Genomic DNA, 17,589 nt, shown 5'->3' with positions numbered 1-17,589 from the left:
GCTTTTAAACGTGCTTGACGCATTGGACGCTGGCGCTGCAGCGCTGCCGGGGCTGGTGGAGTAGTATAGGCGGTGATAGACTTACGGTTTTTCGCTGAGATACCCTCCAAACTCGATTTCTGGCTATTTATTGTTAAACGATTTGTCACTGAGTTTAGTGTTTGTCTCAGCTCTAGCATAGAGCTTTCAAGGGCCTTAAAAGGCATTATAATATGGTTAATTTAATTATTTTGCCGAGAGGCGATCCGACGTGCGAGGGAATCAAGTACCCACCCCAAATTACCCATTTATTAATTAAATGAATTTATTATACTGAATATATTATACCGTATAGACTTTAAAGGTATTTATTTATAGCTTATCGTTGCAAATGAAGCTTTTCAATAATTAAGTGGCATCGTTGATTAAAATGACGGTTCAATATTATTTAACCCTATCTTGAATATTACACGACGAGCCTTAAGTTATTAAAATTGGCTTTTCCGTGTTTGTCCACTTATATTTTAATAACAACTAAGTTTCTCAGTACACCATTTCGTTAATTAATTTGAATATAATATTGTTTAAAATTCATTCAAGCTGCGCCTATAATAACATGTTTATGCTTGATTACTTATCTTCTTATACAGGGTGTAATCCTAATACGGGCGAACCTCTTAACGGTGGTGAGTATAGGACGTATAAAATGTAATTAGATAACTTTTACTTAAAATTGAAATATGTTTTTTATCCATACAAATTAATTCGGCCCGCAACGTAATGCAAACACACTCGCGTTAAACGCTCGTTGACAGTTGTCATTGATTGTCATCGCAACCACGTTTACAGTACATTGCTGCTGAGATTTTTTTCAAAAATTCATTATGGGGTGAAAATTAAGAGTAAATCAAAAACGCCTCTTAATTAATGATAACAATATTGAATTATACGCCTGGTTTCATTTATCGCCCTTGTTACGTTTACGCGCTGTATAGAACGTGTGTAGAACAATAAGTATTTATTAAGAATAAAATGTATGAACTTGTATGTAGGCGGAAAACTTGGTGTGATCCTCAATAAAAATAACTAAAACGAAAACTTGAAATGTTAAGTAAGGTGAATTGGTTAGTATAAGAATTAAATTAATACACGAATGCACATAAAAAGAGAAAACTGGTGACAAGTAAGAACAGTCGGTCACGGGTAAATAACACTGGACATTTTTTAAAACACATGGTAGAAAACAAGCATACGGCAGTAACAGGAGTATCCATGTGTACTTTTCCAACCTTACCACATAACTGGATGCCATATTTAAAGTCACATACAGGTCGAACGCGATTAATTAACATTATTTTACCTTTTTTCCCAACGTTTCTGCCAGGTTGCACTGGCCGTGGTAAAAGCTGGTAGATTATATTTATTGGTCTACCCCGAACATTCATATAAATTAATATCGGTTAGTTTTGTGGTGTTTACATCTCCGGTGACACTTTGCTGGGACGTCAGTCTTCCGCGACCACGGCCAGCGCAACCTGGCCGAAACGTTGGGAAAAAACCGGCCAAGAGCGTGTCGGGCCACGCTCAGTGTAGGGTTCCGTAGTTTTCCGTATTTTTCTCAAAAACTACTGAACCTATCAAGTTCAAAACAATTTTCCTAGAAAGTATTTATAAAGTTCTACTTTTGTGATTTTTTTCATATTTTTTAAACATATGGTTCAAAAGTTAGAGGGGGGGGGACGCACTTTTTTTTCCTTTCGGAGCGATTATTTCCGAAAATATTATTATTATCAAAAAACAATCTTAGCAAACCCTTATTCATTTTTCAATACCTATCCAACAATATATCACACGTTGGGGTTGGAATAAAAAAAAATATCAGCCCCCAGTTTACATGTAGGGGGGGTACCCTAATAAAACATTTTTTTCCATTTTTTATTTTTGCACTTTGTTGGCGTGATTGATATACATATTGGTACCAAATTTCAGCTTTCTAGTGCTAACGGTTACTGAGATTATCCGCGGACGGACGGACGGACGGACGGACGGACGGACGGACGGACGGACGGACGGACGGATGGACGGACGGACGGACAGACAGACATGAGGAAACTATAAGGGTTCCTAGTTGACTACGGAACCCTAAAAAGGTAAAATAATGTTAATTAATCGCGTTCGACCTGTATGCGACTTTAAATATGTGTACAAAGCGCGAGAACTTAAAGTGTTATACTGGATACCATTTCATTACCTATAAAATTATGCATATACAACGATGAGCAGTGGCTACAAAGTAGTTTATAAGTAAAACAATTTTTTTCATTATGCAAATTATCTGGGTCGCGTTTTCAAATTTGAAAATAAAAAACCGGCCAAGAGCGTGTCGGTCCACGCTCAGTGTAGGGTTCCGTAGTTTTTCGTATTTTTCTCAAAAACTACTGAACCTATCAAGTTCAAAACAATTTTCCTAGAAAGTATTTATAAATTTCTACTTTTGTGATTTTTTTCATATTTTTTAAACATATGGTTCAAAAGTTAGAGGGGGGGGGACGCACTTTTTTTTCCTTTAGGAGCGATTATTTCCGAAAATATTAATATTATCAAAAAACGGTCTTAGTAAACCCTTATTAATTTTTAAATACCTATCCAACAATATATCACACGTTGGGGTTGGAATGAAAAAAAATATCAGCCCCCACTTTACATGTAGGGGGGGTACCCTAATAAAACATTTTTTTCCATTTTTTATTTGTGCACTTTGTTGGCGTGATTGATATACGTACTGGTACCAAATTTCAGCTTTCTAGTGCTTACGGTTACTGAGATTATCCGCGGACGGACGGACGGACGGACGGACGGACGGACGGACGGACGGATGGACGGATGGACGGACGGACGGACGGACGGACGGACGGACGGACGGACAGACAGACATGGCGAAACTATAAGGGTTCCTAGTTGACTACGGAACCCTAAAAATTGATTTACTTATATACAACTATGAGCAGTAGCTACAAAGTAGTTTATAAGTAAAACAATTTTTTTCATTATGCAAATTATCTGTGTCGCGTTTTCAAATTTAAAAATAAAAAATTGTTTTACTTATATACAACTATGAGCAGTAGCTACAAAGTAGTTTATAAGTATAAGTAAAACAAGTTTTTTCATTATGCAAATTATCTGGGTCGCTTTGTTTATTAATTTTACATACTTACATACCGTCATAAAACTAAGTATCATTATCGTAACGAGTACAGTAACATTTACTTGTTTTATAACACCACCGTAATTTCTTTAACGCAATGGGAATGTCACCCACATACGCCCTTTCACTCCAATCGTACGCTGCAATTGTAGTGCAATAAAACAGCAGTACAAACGATATCAATTTTCATTACTGCGGTAAGGTGCAAGGGCCGCGCCTAGCTGATCATTGATTATATGCAGCATTTGCTAAGACACACAAACACTGCATTTTAACATTACGTTCATTGTTATTATTTCGCAATTTTTTTTAAAGATTAAGGCGTGTCCTTAAACTACTTAGTAGTGTTATACATAAGGTAAATCTAGTATTGTATCTATTGTAATTTAAATTCAAATATAAAAATTATGTTATGTAGGTATGTGACGTGTAAAAATGCCCTTGTGGCCTATTTGCTGTTTTTTTTTGTATGTACTATGCTCAAAAGGGCCCGGATTATAATTATTCGAACATACAGAAAGAAAGGTGTTTTATGAGAACATTAAGCGTTGGACAAATGGATATATTTTCCACATAAACTTAAACCAAAAATAGGCAGGTAGCGTGGGCGAGAGGCTGGCAACCTGTCACTGCAATGTCACTATTTCGTTTTCTTTCAACCCCTTAACTGCCGAGAGTAGCACTAAACTTAAGTAGTTTCATGTGCTCTGTCTACCCCTTTATACCCACACACACAGTTTTTTATTTTGTCATGTATTATGTAATCTTTATTTGACGACCGGTCTGGCGCAGTCGGTAGTGACCCTGCCTGCTACGGTCCCGGGTTCGAATCCCGGTAAGGGCATTTCTTTGTGTAATGAGCACAGATATTTGTTCCCGAGTCATGGATGTTTTCTATGTATATAAGTATTTATATATTATATATATCGTTGTCTGAGTACCCACAACACAAGCCTTCTTGAGCTTACCATGGGCCTCAGTCAATCTGTGTAAGAATGTCCTAAAATATATATTTATTTATTATTAACTTTTGCGAAAGAGCGAGTATCCTTTAATAAAAGTATCTTGAATACTTACAAAGAAGAGCCAGCATGAATATGGAAATGTTATATTTAGTTATTGAGTAATAGTTTTCCTGCAGTCAACCGTCATTTTGGTTCATCCATGCTTTGGACGTACATTTTACTATTTGACCAGCTATTAGCTAATAGATACAGGTACAATTTTGCTATTCAGCAGTATCGCTTTGACGTCCAGTAAGCCGGGCGCAGTAAAGCCATGGTTTAATGGCCTAATCGCTATTAGCCATAGTGCTCTAAATTAGGCAGCTTTATTGCAAAACTTGATTCCGAGTTTTGAATGATTCACGGTAATATTCATTAGACTTATATTGACCGGGATATACAGTGATTACCTTTTGGATTTTTGTCGAGCTCCCGATATTTCGACGCTGTTACATGCATTATGATCACGGAAAACCGGAGGTAATCACCGTCTATATCCCAGTAATATCATTCAATATAGTTCTAAATTGATTCCGGTATAGGACGTGGCATTCATGATGAAAACGTGGGCTTTGACTCGTCGTGTTATTTAAGGTTTTTGTCATACTTCATTTAAATGATTAATTTTCTAAGAATTGTGATAATCTGTTCATTAGTGTTACTGAAATACTAACTTACGTAGGAAGCAAGAAGAAATTAATTTCATCAATGTCTTATGTGTGAAATTAATTTCACCTTTTTTATACATAAGGGACAGATTCTCACATTTGTTAGAATATCCATAATTAAAATAATACGTATGTTGGCTGGATTGATGAGTTTAGTTATCAGTATAACGCCGTGGCTTGCGTGGGCGACGGTCGCGCGATGGTCGTGCGACGGCGATGCGACGCATACGAAATCAAACCTTATCGATATGGAAGTATGAGACGCGACGGCGACGGTCGCGCGACCGTCGCCCACGCAAGACACGGCGTAAGTCGTATATTTAGTCAATGTGTAACTTCGAAGCAAATATTCAAACACACATAGTGTAGTTGCCCTTACTCGGCTTTAAAAATCAAGACCATCGGCTTCATAAGAAAGGTTACCTATAATTAAATATAAGAAGATCATACCATCCCATGGATACATTAAAATGCGACGGCGTAAGAACGCGCATACACTACACCACATATAAGACTTATGTAAGTTTCTTATAATTTCCAGCTCACGGCAAGCGGTCTGCCAAGCCCCCTACTGCCGCTCCCGACTGGTACCTCACGCGTCTGCTGAGGCACATGGCTGTCAATGCTGAAATGGTAGGTAACTAATTACCTCCTACTATTTAGTAACTTGTTTGCTTTTGCACAAAACACAACACTTTAGCACAAAACCAATTCGGGTTTATGCCGGGAAGAGGTACAGCAGACGCCATTTTTGCACTTCGCCAATTGTGCGAAAAATACAGGCGCGCAAAAAGGAACCTGCATATGGTGTTTGTTGACCTCGAAAAGGCATACGACCGCGTACCCCGAGAGGTTTTGTGGTGGGCTCTGAAAGAGAAATGCGTGCCTGGGAAGTATGTAGAGCTAATACGGTCAATGTACAGTCGATGTTGTACACGCGTCCGGTCAGCTGCCGGCACCACCGACAGGTTCAGTGTCGCGGTGGGCTTGCACCAGGGATCGGCTCTAAGTCCTTACCTCTTCCTGCTTATTATGGACGCTTTGTCGTCGGACATACAGGAGGAGGTACCCTGGTGTATGCTTTTCGCTGATGACATTGTGCTTGTTGGTGAAGACGGGCTCGAGGTACAGAGCAGACTCGAGAAGTGGCGGCAAAAACTAGAGAATGTTGGCCTGAAGATCAGTAGATCAAAAACAGAACATATGTTTTGTGATTTCGGCGGTCTCTCTGGTTTTGCTGCCATAGAACTCGATGGTATTTTATTGCCAGTCTGCTCCGACTTTAAGTACCTTGGTTCGCTCGTACAGTGTGATGGCGATATCGACCGCGACGTGAAAAACCGTATTAGCACGGGGTGGATGAAATGGCGACAGGTCACGGGAACCATTTGTGATGCCCGGATGCCTCTTCGACTGAAGGGCAAAATTTATAAATCAGTCATCAGACCTGTCGTCATGTATGGATCAGAGTGTTGGGCCCTAAAGGTGACGGATGAAAAGAGATTGCACGTAGCAGAGATGAGAATGTTAAGATGGATGTGTGGCGTGACAAGAATGGATAAAATAAAGAATGAGTATATCAGAGGAAGCCTGAAAGTAGCACCGATTGTTGAAAAAGTAAGAGCGAATCGACTAGCATGGTATGGACATGTAATGCGGAGGGATGAAAGGCATGTGACGAGAAAGGTATTACGAATGAATGTGGAAGGTGGTGGAAGTAACGGGAGGGGAAAACCGAAGAAGAGGTGGATGGACTGTGTGAGACATGATATGGAACTAAAACAAGTTAATGATGAGATGACGAGTGACAGAGATGTATGGAAGAGAAAGACATGCTGCGCCGACCCCAAGTGACTGGGATAAGGGCAAGAGAATGATGATGAAATGATGTTTGCTTTTGCAGTCTGATGATTAAAGTATTAAAATCCTCGCTTACAACTGAAAATATCTGATATTCTTTAGTGTTACCAAGGACGATTATAAAGGACCAGCAGAGTCCATACTAAATACCGTACCCCGTTGGCAGCCGTAAATCTATGTCACTAGATGTCACTAAGAGTGTCATTTGAATAAAAATGTCGTTATTTTTTTAAATACGCACGCGGTAGTTCAACGGCATTACAGGTGATACAGTGAAAAGTATATAGATGACGCTAGGGGCCCGTGTCATGTTTCAGTCCCTGTTTACAACGCAAGTCATCGTTCTTATTTTGAATTATGACAATCATGCAAAAGAGTTCCATACTGTCAAATTTTCTATCTCTTTCATTTTGAGCGTGACGTCAATAATTAGTAATATTACTTTCAATATATTTAAAATTTAGATTTTAATGAGGCCATTTCGAACGGTGTTTATGATAGATATCATGTTGACAATCAATCTCCTGACCGTCTCGCTCATACCAATCCTATCCTATATTTGAACGAGTGCGACTGAAACAGTTGAGTATTATTGAAGATTTTTGAATGTCTAAAATTTCAAAAATCTTATTGGTAGTTGTCGAAAACCCGCTTTTTCCATAAAGTGTTGGCGCGACGTCAAGTGGGTGATAGGCGTACGAGCAAGTACGCGTTGGATGGTCGACTACTATGCGCAGCGGTTTTTACGCGTACTTACGGTGACACACAATCGAAAAAGGTCGTCGAGCCATAAGTACGCATACCTGCTCGTATCGTACGTTTATCACCCACTTCAGACTGCGTTTCGATCGGCATTTAGCGGCAATGATTATCAGCTCGGCTTCATGGCTTTACGAACCTTAGCTCGGACCATCGAATATGAAACTTATAAACTTCTTTATACACAAGGGTATAAAGAAGTTTATAACCAGGTGCTCCATGACACACCAATCTGTCGCCAGCACCGCTACACTTCAACGGCCAAGTCACACAACATCCATACTAATATTATAAATGGGAAAGTGTGTGTGTCTGTTTGTTTGTCCATCTTTCACGGCAAAACGGAGCGACGTATTGACGTGATTTTTTAAGTGGAGATAGTTGAAGGGATGGAAAGTGACATAGGCTACTTTTTGTCTCTTTTTATATCCCCCCACTTCCTTAGAATGGAGGATGGAAGTTTGTGGAGAGATTTTCGAATTTAACGAGAGCGAAGCCGCGGGCAAAGGCTAGTTAACTATAATAATAAAGAAATCGCAGTAAGGAACTTTATGTAGATTTCATTACTTTTTAGAGATAAACAAGCAACTCCATCGAGACGGCTATTTTTTACAGAATGTTTTTGGTGGGATATACATAGGCATAGGTATATAACACTAACAAGGTATCTATTGTCTTAGTCCGTTTTCACATTATCCGATCCGATATCGGATGTCGGAAGGATTTAAATGGAAAAAATCCAAGATAGCGCCTGTAATGTATGGGGTATCAGTCCTACATCCGATATCGGATCGGATAATGTGAAAACGCATTTAGTCTCATTAATTATTACTTATGTCAGAGTTTCACTAATTATTTCCTTTTATTCATTTATTATCTCAGTTTAGGTTTATACGAGTACCAAACGAGTAGTATACGAGTAGAAAATATATTACCAAAACAATACAAACTATCATTAAAACGTAATCCAAAGTGCCACACCTGGCGGCCTAACTATCCGCGTTGTGTCCAAGACGAAGCCTGACCGACGAAGCTAGCAAGTCTCTCTACATGTTAGCTGAAATACTGTCAAACCATTCACTGTGATTACTCAGATTATTATAAGCAAAATGATCTTCGAATGAACTTTCTGGACAATTGAGATGCATGGGCGCAGTCGAAACCAGCTCGCCCCTTCAGCCGTGTCCCGTTGAAAATCGGAAAGATTATTTTCCTTAGCACATTTAATGTTTACAAATTGGATTCGCCTTCTGTCACCTAAACTGGTAATTTTATGTATGAGGTCATTGGTCATACAATTATTAATTTATACAGTTATTAATTCTGTATCTCTACTCGCATTGCTGCTGCGATTCTAAAATATTTAATATCCATATATTATGAATATTCAATAAAAATCATACAATGACATTCGTGATGTGACATGGATGTCAGATGTCACAATGATTGCGTTTTGTTGAACGTATTTGAGCTCAACATATAGGTTTATTATCACTAAGTATATTATATTAATGAACAACGAAACGGATGTAACATTTTCCTAGTCCACCAACGTCATCTAGTCATTTTATTTGGCAATAATTAGACAACATGCGAATAAACTTAGCCAGCGAAGCGATCACAACTACGTCGAGGCCGACCAAAAAATATAATTTGTAAAAATTGTGTTTTGAGCCAATATTTTGATATTAAAATAAAGTTTTTTGATAGTTATTCATAGTATAATATAAAAACAAGTAAAAATATGTGTGAAAATATGTTTTTTTCCACTCCCGGGTTACGAAACAACGCCATCTAGTTTTAAAGCAAAAACTAAGCTTTTTTCAGGGGTACGCTTTTTTGTATGGGCTATATCAGTCTAGTATTAAATGGTCCTTGGTGTTACCTATATAATCATGTTGATATGACGATTGTCTTACAGATTACTGCACATTAAATGTCGTGTCAAAACAATATTATTAGTGCTTTCACGCGTGGGTAACAAAATCTGTCACTCACATACAAAATATAAGAATAACGTTTTAACGCCATCTATCGTTCGATTTCAGAACCGCGCGCGACAGGAGCCAACGAACGATGACATCAACGCCATCTTTCAGATGGATGTGCAAGACGACTCGCAGCCCAACAGACTTATGTATGTATAGGGCAAGTGCTGGAATTCCTATGAATTGTTTCACTTGTTGGAGTTACGGGACGTTCTTACTTTTGAGTGGCCGAGGTCATAGACTTTTACGTAAAATGTTGTAGATGTCGCTGTTTAGTCTTGCATGTATTTTGACGTGTTTTGAAAGTCGCAGTTTATTAAACAATTCTTTCATATCGTCACTGTTTCTGTCGGCGAAGAGAAGAGTAACAATGTTCAGGCCCACGGTGTATAATTACTGCATTTTAACTTTGAGTGTGTGTGTGTGTGAGATACAAAATATTTTTAAGTTGATATTGTTCCATACAATATGTTAAATTGTTAATTTTATAAGTATAACGTATGGTTAAAGTACAGTCAACCAATTGGAACTCTAGGCCAATCTACAACCATGTCAAAATGACAAGTAGTAAGAGATTTCTTACAATCTGATTTATAACGTCACTATGACATAGTTCTACAGTGGCCTAGGGTTCCAATTGGTTGACTGTACATGCATGATATGAACATTAACGTAACCAACATGATGTTTAATTATTTGTTTTTCAATTATCATAAATTAAAAGTAGATTACCCAACGGCTCGTTGCTGTTATAATGTTACATATTTAGACCCTCAAAAAAAAGGACCAAGCTGAAAACCAGCGCTGGACACCAGTCGAGAATATGCTGAGCTTGGTATCCAATAAAAAACATGTATTATTTTTGATTTCCATAAGGATAATTATACCCTTTCAAATTTATGAATAAATTTGAAAAGGTATAATTTCATGTTATTGACAACTTTTTTTTATACCACGTCGGTGGCAAACAGGTGTCACATACACGTTGCCGACCCATTAGAAACTTGTACACTCCTTTTTTGAAGAACCCCATATTGTAGGTCATCGGGAATACCTCGACAGGGAGCTCATTCCACAGCCGGAGCGTTCGTGGGAGGAAATTCCTCTGAAACCGCACGGTGCGCGACCATTTAGGTTGCAAGGTGTGTGGATGAGCGCCCTGTCGATGGCGAGCGGTGCGATGATGAAAAGTGGCCGTTGGCATCATGTCAAACAGTTCTTCAGAACACAACCCATTGTACAGGCACTTGCATGAAAGAGTTGAGCATGGCACGGCGGCGGCGGCTGCCGTTCTAACTAGATAATTTTATTCACTGGAGACTAAGAAATGCCCGCAAAATCAAGGCACTTAATAGGTATCAAAATAGTTTTATAAAGAAAATTACTTATTACGTTTTTTTTTAACGACTTCTTTACCGAAAATAAATAAGAAGGAGGTTATAATATTTTTTCCCCTCACTAGCTTGGAAACACGTGTTTTGTCCTTTAATACCAGCGGGTAAAAACGCATTTTATCCACTAGTGGGTAAAGTAACTTGTTCTTGAATAAAGTCAAATTAACTGCTTTAAAATTGATAAAAGTAGGTGAATCTAGTAATAAAGATGATTTACCACCTGTGGAACTACTTGAAGCAGTGATAAACGCATTTTTTGCGTTGTAGTTTCCTCGCTATAGTGAGGGGAAAAGTTTTGTGTTACACTCGGGTGCAAATGTATTTTACTTCTCGTGTGTTAAAAAACTCGCAAGTTCAGGATTCTATTTTCGAATCACTCGCTTCGCTCGTGGTTCAACTATAGAATCCTTTCACTTGCTCGTTTTTCAATTCCACGCTCGGCGTTAAAATACAACTTTGCCCCCTTGTATAACAAATAACTAATAATATTGTCTTCGGTTACCGCGATAGTTACTCATGAAATAAAACTATGGAAACGGATTAAATCGCGTATAATGAATTTAAAATACATCCCGCATGCATTCATTATACGCGATTTAATCCGTTTCCATAGTTTTATTTCATAACATACATACATACATACATACAATCACGCCTGTATCCCATAAAGGGGTAGGCAGAGCACATGAAACTACTAAAGCTTCAAGGCCACTCTTGGCAAATAAGGGGTTAAAAGAAAACTAAACTGTGACATTGCAGTGACAGGTTGCCAGCCTCTCGCCTACACCACAATTCACTCAATTCAATTCAATTCAATTCAATTATTAATTATTAGTTATTTCATAAATAACTAATAATTAATGGTTCATGTTTTTTTTTTATACATTATTACTGTCGATTTTTCAGGAGTGTAAACGAAGACCCTGCAGCCATGGGCCCCATGAAGCCTGAAGCTATTCCGATGTTGGATGATGACCTTCTTTCTAAGATGAAGCTTTGGAAAATCATGGTAAGTTTTTATGGTGGGTATGGTACTGGCACGTACTGCGGGCCGATTTTTAAATCTCACGGCGTTCGAATTCAGAAAATTGTCACGGTGAATTGCGTACTATTTTCGGTGACAATTTTCTGAATTCGAACGACGTGAGATTCAAAAATCGGCCCCCTGGGGGCCGATTTTTAAAATTTCGACATTTTAGACCGCTTGATTTTGTCTGTTTTGTAGAATACTGTGTCTACTTATAGTAGTTAGATTCTACTAAAATAAATTAAAAAAAAAACTGGTCAATACACCAGTAGACTCTCAATCTATATTGCTTGCATATAATAATTAGCAGATTTTTTTCAAAAAAGGTGGCGAAATCAAAATTAAAAAATAGGTCCCTGATCGCATCAGAACTACTGATCATATTCATTTTCATTTATTTCATAAACTAGCTTTTACTCGCGGCTTCGCTCGCGTTAGAAAGAGACAAAAAACCGGCCAAGAGCGTGTCGGGCCACGCTCAGTGTAGGGTTCCGTAGTTTTCCGTATTTTTCTCAAAAACTACTGAACCTATCAAGTTCAAAACAATTTTCCTAAAAAGTATTCATAAAGTTCTACTTTAGTGATTTTTTTCATATTTTTTAAACATATGGTTCAAAAGTTAGAGGGGGGGGGACGCACTTTTTTTTCCTTTAGGAGCGATTATTTCCGAAACTATTAATATTATCAAAAAACGATATCAGTAAACCCTTATTCATTTTTTAATACCTATCCAACGATATATCACACGTTGGGGTTGGAATGAAAAAAAATATCAGCCCCCACTTTACATGTAGGGGGGGTGCCCTAACGAAACATTTTTTTCCACTTTTTATTTTTGCACTTTGTTGGCGTGATTGATATACATATTGGTACCAAATTTCAGCTTTCTAGTGCTAACGGTTACTGAGATTATCCGCGGACGGACGGACGGACGGACGGACGGACGGACGGACGGACGGACGGACAGACAGACATGGCGAAACTAACTATAAGGGTTCCTAGTTGACTACGGAACCCTAAAAAGTAGCCTATGTCACTTCCCATCCCTTCAAGTATCTCCGTATCCGTTTTGCCGTGAAAGACGGACAAACAAACAGACGCACTTTCCCATTTATAATATTAGTATGGATGCACAAATACATTAACACGGCACAACAGTTTATATATCATCATCATCATCATCATATCAGCCGAAAGACGTCCACTGCTGGACATAGGCCTCCCCCAAAGATTGCCACAATGACCTGTCCTGCGCCACCCGCATCCAGCGGACTCCTGCGACCTTCACCAGGTCATCAGTCCACCTTGTTAGGGGCCTACCCGCGGTTCGCCTTCCGGTACGCGGTCGCCACTCGAGAACCTTTCCGCCCCAACGGCCATCGGTTCTACGTGCAATGTGCCCCGCCCACTGCCACTTAAGTTTAGCGATTCGGAGGGCCATATCGGTTACTTTGGTTGTGTTGCGGATGGTCTCATTTCTGATACGATCTCGCAAAGAGACTCCTAGCATAGCCCTCTCCATTGCCCTTTGGGCATATATACAAATTTAAAATTTAAATTATTGGATCATTATTCCTAATTAAAAATCTGGTAGTAACAAAGATATTGTCCCGGCAGTACCTAAAGCAGTCGACAGTAAGGTCGCGCGAGTACAGGATGTAGTACGAAAAGATTTGCCTTCGTATTGTTACGGAAACGTACGAACGTGTGATGCTATTTCTGTCAGTCTTAGTACAAGATGTATTGACATTGACTGAACTAGCATGACAAATACGAAGGAAACCCTTTTCATACTACAACTACATCTGTACTGTAGGCTGTAGACTGCATCCGAGTATTATAAAATTGCCAATAAATGTGCCATTTTTTTGGGTTCCGTAGTCAACTATAAACCCTTATAGTTTCGCCATGTCTGTCTGTCCGTCCGTCCGTCCGTCCGTTCGCGGATAATCTCAGTAACCGTTAGCACTAGAAAGCTGAAATTTGGTACCAATAAGTATATCAATCACGCCGACAAAGTGGTAAAATAAAAAGTGGAAAAAAATGTTTTTTTCGGGTGGGTCCCCCCTACATGTAAAGTGGGGACTGATTTTTTTTTATTCCAACCCCAACGTGTGATATATTGTTGGATAGGTATTTAAAAATGAATAAGGGTTTACACAAATCGTTTTTTGTAAATATCAATATTTGCCCTCTAACTTATGACCCATATGTTTAAAAATATGAAAAAAATCACAAGAGTAGAACTTTATAAAGACTTTCTAGGAAAATTGTTTTGAACTTGATAGGTTCAGTAATTTTTGAGAAAAATACGGAAAACTGCGGAACCCTACACTGAGCGTGGCCCGACACGCTCTTGGCCGGTTTTTTATATGTTGGCCTCCGACTCCACAAAATTACTAACTCTTTCAGCAGTAAGTACGAGAATAACATTGTTTCCATTTTTTTTATCTATTTGGTTTGTGTTCGATGCAGCCCACGACTTTAACAAAATAGGCAATAATTTTTAAGAAAAAAAAACCGTCGCCTTTCGGGTTCTGGTGAAAGCTACTTGCGAATGTTGGATTATGTAGAAATGTGTAAGTATTTTTTTAAACTGCTTTTAATGCTTTAATTATTAGATGGCAACACAAATGAATATACGTATAACGTTAAGGTTTGAGGAGTTTCCTCAATTCCTCATGAATCCTATTATATTATAAGAAATCGAAGCTTGACAAACTTTGACTTCAAAACTTATGCTTAACAAACATAACTAAATAAATGTCACTGTTCTGAACTTAAATGCATGCTTTTCTTACAAAAATACCAAAGTCACTATGAGTGTGCCGTTCAGGTTTGAGGAGTTTGGTTCTGGCCATCATCAGCAGTTCCACTGCACCAAATGTCACTGTTCTGGACGAAAGTGCATGCTGTTCTTATAAAAATACCACAGTCACTATAAGCGTGCCGTTCAGATTTGAGGAGTTCGGTTCTGACCATCATCAGAAATTCCACTGCACCAAATGTCACTGTTCTGGACGAAAGTGCATGCTGTTCTTATAAAAATGGCAAAGTCACTATAAGCGTGCCGTTCAGATTTGAGGAGTTTGGTTCTGGCCATCATCAGCAGTTCCACTGCAACAAATGTCACTGTTCTGGATGAAAGTGCATGCTGTTCTTATAAAAATACCAAAGTCACTATAAGCGTGCCGTTCAGATTTGAGGAGTTCGGTTCTGATCATCATCAGAAATTCCACTGCACCAAATGTCACGGTTCTGGACGAAAGTGCATGCTGTTCGTATAAAAATACCAAAGTCACTATAAGCGTGCCGTTCAGATTTGAAGAGTTCCGTTCTGGCCATCATCAGCAGTTCCACTGCACCAAATGTCACTGTTCCGTACCTAAATGCATGCTGTTCCTTTAAAAACACAAAAATAACCATATGTATGCCTTTCAGATTTGAGGAGTTCCCTCGATTTCTCCAGGATCCCATCATTAGAACTGGGTTCTGAGAAAAATGGGACCAATCTGTATGCATATACATTCAATCAAAAAAAAAAATTTCAAAATCGGTCCAGTAACGACGGAGATATCGAGGAACAAACATAAAAAATAAAAAAAAATAAAAAAAAAAACATACAGACGACTTGATAACCGTCCTTCTTGAGATATGAGGCGACGGTTAAAAAAATATAGACGAGTTCAGGTCGTGCTTCGGAATGGAAATGTTTTGAACAAATTTTGTTGTTAGTCTGTTCCGTTGTCTAAGGATGTTGACAACGAGGATTGTTATTCAGAATTTACAATGTAACTATGAAAAAATACTAAAATTTTCTAGCATTTTGGTTGCGATGTCTTGTGTTTTAAGTAAAGAACCGTGGAATTGAGTTTTAAAGTATTGGACGAACTTATCGCTTGCACTTATTTGACAAAAAAAGTTTTAACTTTTGTGTTCACTTTAAGCACTTGGATTTTGAAGAAAATAAGATGATGATTATTCAAAAGTGATTAAATTATATAATATTAATGATGTTCAATTTGATACCAGTGGCAACGCATCTCCAACACTTCTGGTATTTCGGGTGTTCATGGGCAGCAGTGATCACTTACCATCAGACGACCTGTCTGCTCGTTGGCCTCCTATCCCACAAAAAAGTCAGAACAGAGAGTGGGATAACCATGAAAGTCATACAATAAAGCAAAACTTTTTTTAACATTAGTTAAAAAACCTTCAAATCAAGAGTGAACAGGCAGCTTCTGGGCGAGCTCACTCCATCGTAGGCCACGTCTTTGCCTTTGGCTAGTCTGTGGTCAAGAGTAAGCCCATTTATAATAATAAAAAAAAATGTAGATATATTTTTCATAAACTCAGTTACTCAGTTATTGAATGCGCATTTGCGCAAGCTTGATCTCTCTATTCTCGCTTACATCTTTTTGATCAAACTGTACAAATATAAGCACAGTCAAACAATTTTAACCAGGCCACTGTAGAACTATGTCATAGTGACGTTATAAATCAGATTGTAAGAAATCTCTTACTGCTTGCCATTTTGACAGGGTTGTAGAGTGGCATGGTTGTAAGTAAACAACGTTCACATTTGAAGACTCGTACGTTGTGTCAAATGAATGTTTACGCAAAGCTTTGTGGTAAAGTTTGTAACAAATTTAGCAAATTTGAGGAAGTGTGGAGCATAATTGTTTGTAATTAAGAAGACGGTAATGATGATTCAATTTTATATTTACTTCAGAGGATGATTCAATTTTATATTCAAGATAAAGCAATTCCGAAATACGAGTATATTGGCCCCAAATATAAGCGTAAGGAGGCTGATATTTAGAATAGAATAGAAATCGTTTATTCGTGGTAAATTACAATAGGTATTAAAAATACAAACATTTAATTATTAAAACATAATATAAAAATTATCGTTTACCACGAAATGGTCCCGCCTCAGCATAATGCTAACCATACAGTCAGCGCTGGTCTTCCGGCGACACCATTTGTGGGCCACGGACGCAAACGTGCAACACGGCCTTAATATAACTTGAACGCGCCCATTTGTCATTCTTGGGTCATTTAGGGCCACTTATTGAGTAAAAAAACTAAGTCATCAACATGAATATTTAAAACCAGGCTTCGTAGCCTCCGCCCATTTCTCCGACGCGAAACGAAAACGAAACGCCGCGAAAGGTAGTCTGGCTTTGTCGCGCCAATACGCAAGAGCGATAGAGATAGATATCTACTAGCGTTTCGTTTCGTGAGCGTTTGTGCCATTCGGCTACGCACCCTGAACAAAAATATATTATTACGTGCCTACATTACATACATACTACATTTTGCGGAATGTGATTAGAACTATTTTTTTCATACTATTCCGAACTATCCCCGCACACATCACAATAACATCGCCCTCTTGACAATACAATAGTCATATATTTCTGACGCGAAACGAAAACGAAACGCCACGAAAGGTAGTCTGTCTCTGTCGATGTCGTGCCAATACGCAAGAGCAATAGAAATAGATATCTACTAGCGTTTCGCTTCGTAAGCGTTTGTGCCATTCGGCTACGAACCCAGGCTTTATAGTTTTTCCGTACCTACATATATTTTTTCATATTAGGCCCATCTGAAATGGTGCCATAGGATAGTTAATCAAAGACGTTGATTAAAACCGAAATAAATTACACATATGAAAGAAAAAGTGACCAAGGCCTCCAGTG

The 17,589-nt window shown here is 38.5% G+C and overlaps 1 protein-coding gene across 3 annotated transcripts in view; it reads left to right on the top strand.

Moving 5' to 3' along the window:
* The window catches only part of LOC125240394 (neuropeptide CCHamide-1), a 94,163-nt gene that overhangs the window by 74,628 nt on the left and 1,946 nt on the right, over window positions 1-17,589 (top strand). For all 3 annotated transcript variants that reach the window (XM_048148291.1, XM_048148292.1, XM_048148295.1), the window contains 3 exons: window positions 5,398-5,489; window positions 9,524-9,612; window positions 11,764-11,866. In XM_048148291.1, the coding sequence (XP_048004248.1) occupies window positions 5,398-5,489; window positions 9,524-9,612; window positions 11,764-11,866 (284 nt within the window). The remainder of the gene's footprint in view (window positions 1-5,397; window positions 5,490-9,523; window positions 9,613-11,763; window positions 11,867-17,589) is intronic.

The sequence above is a fragment of the Leguminivora glycinivorella genome, chromosome 2, assembly GCF_023078275.1.
Source record: "Leguminivora glycinivorella isolate SPB_JAAS2020 chromosome 2, LegGlyc_1.1, whole genome shotgun sequence".
Classification (NCBI taxonomy): Eukaryota; Metazoa; Arthropoda; class Insecta; order Lepidoptera; family Tortricidae; genus Leguminivora; species Leguminivora glycinivorella.
The sequence above is the reverse complement of the archived record's forward strand: the minus strand, read 5'-3'. Positions and strand labels throughout refer to the sequence as shown.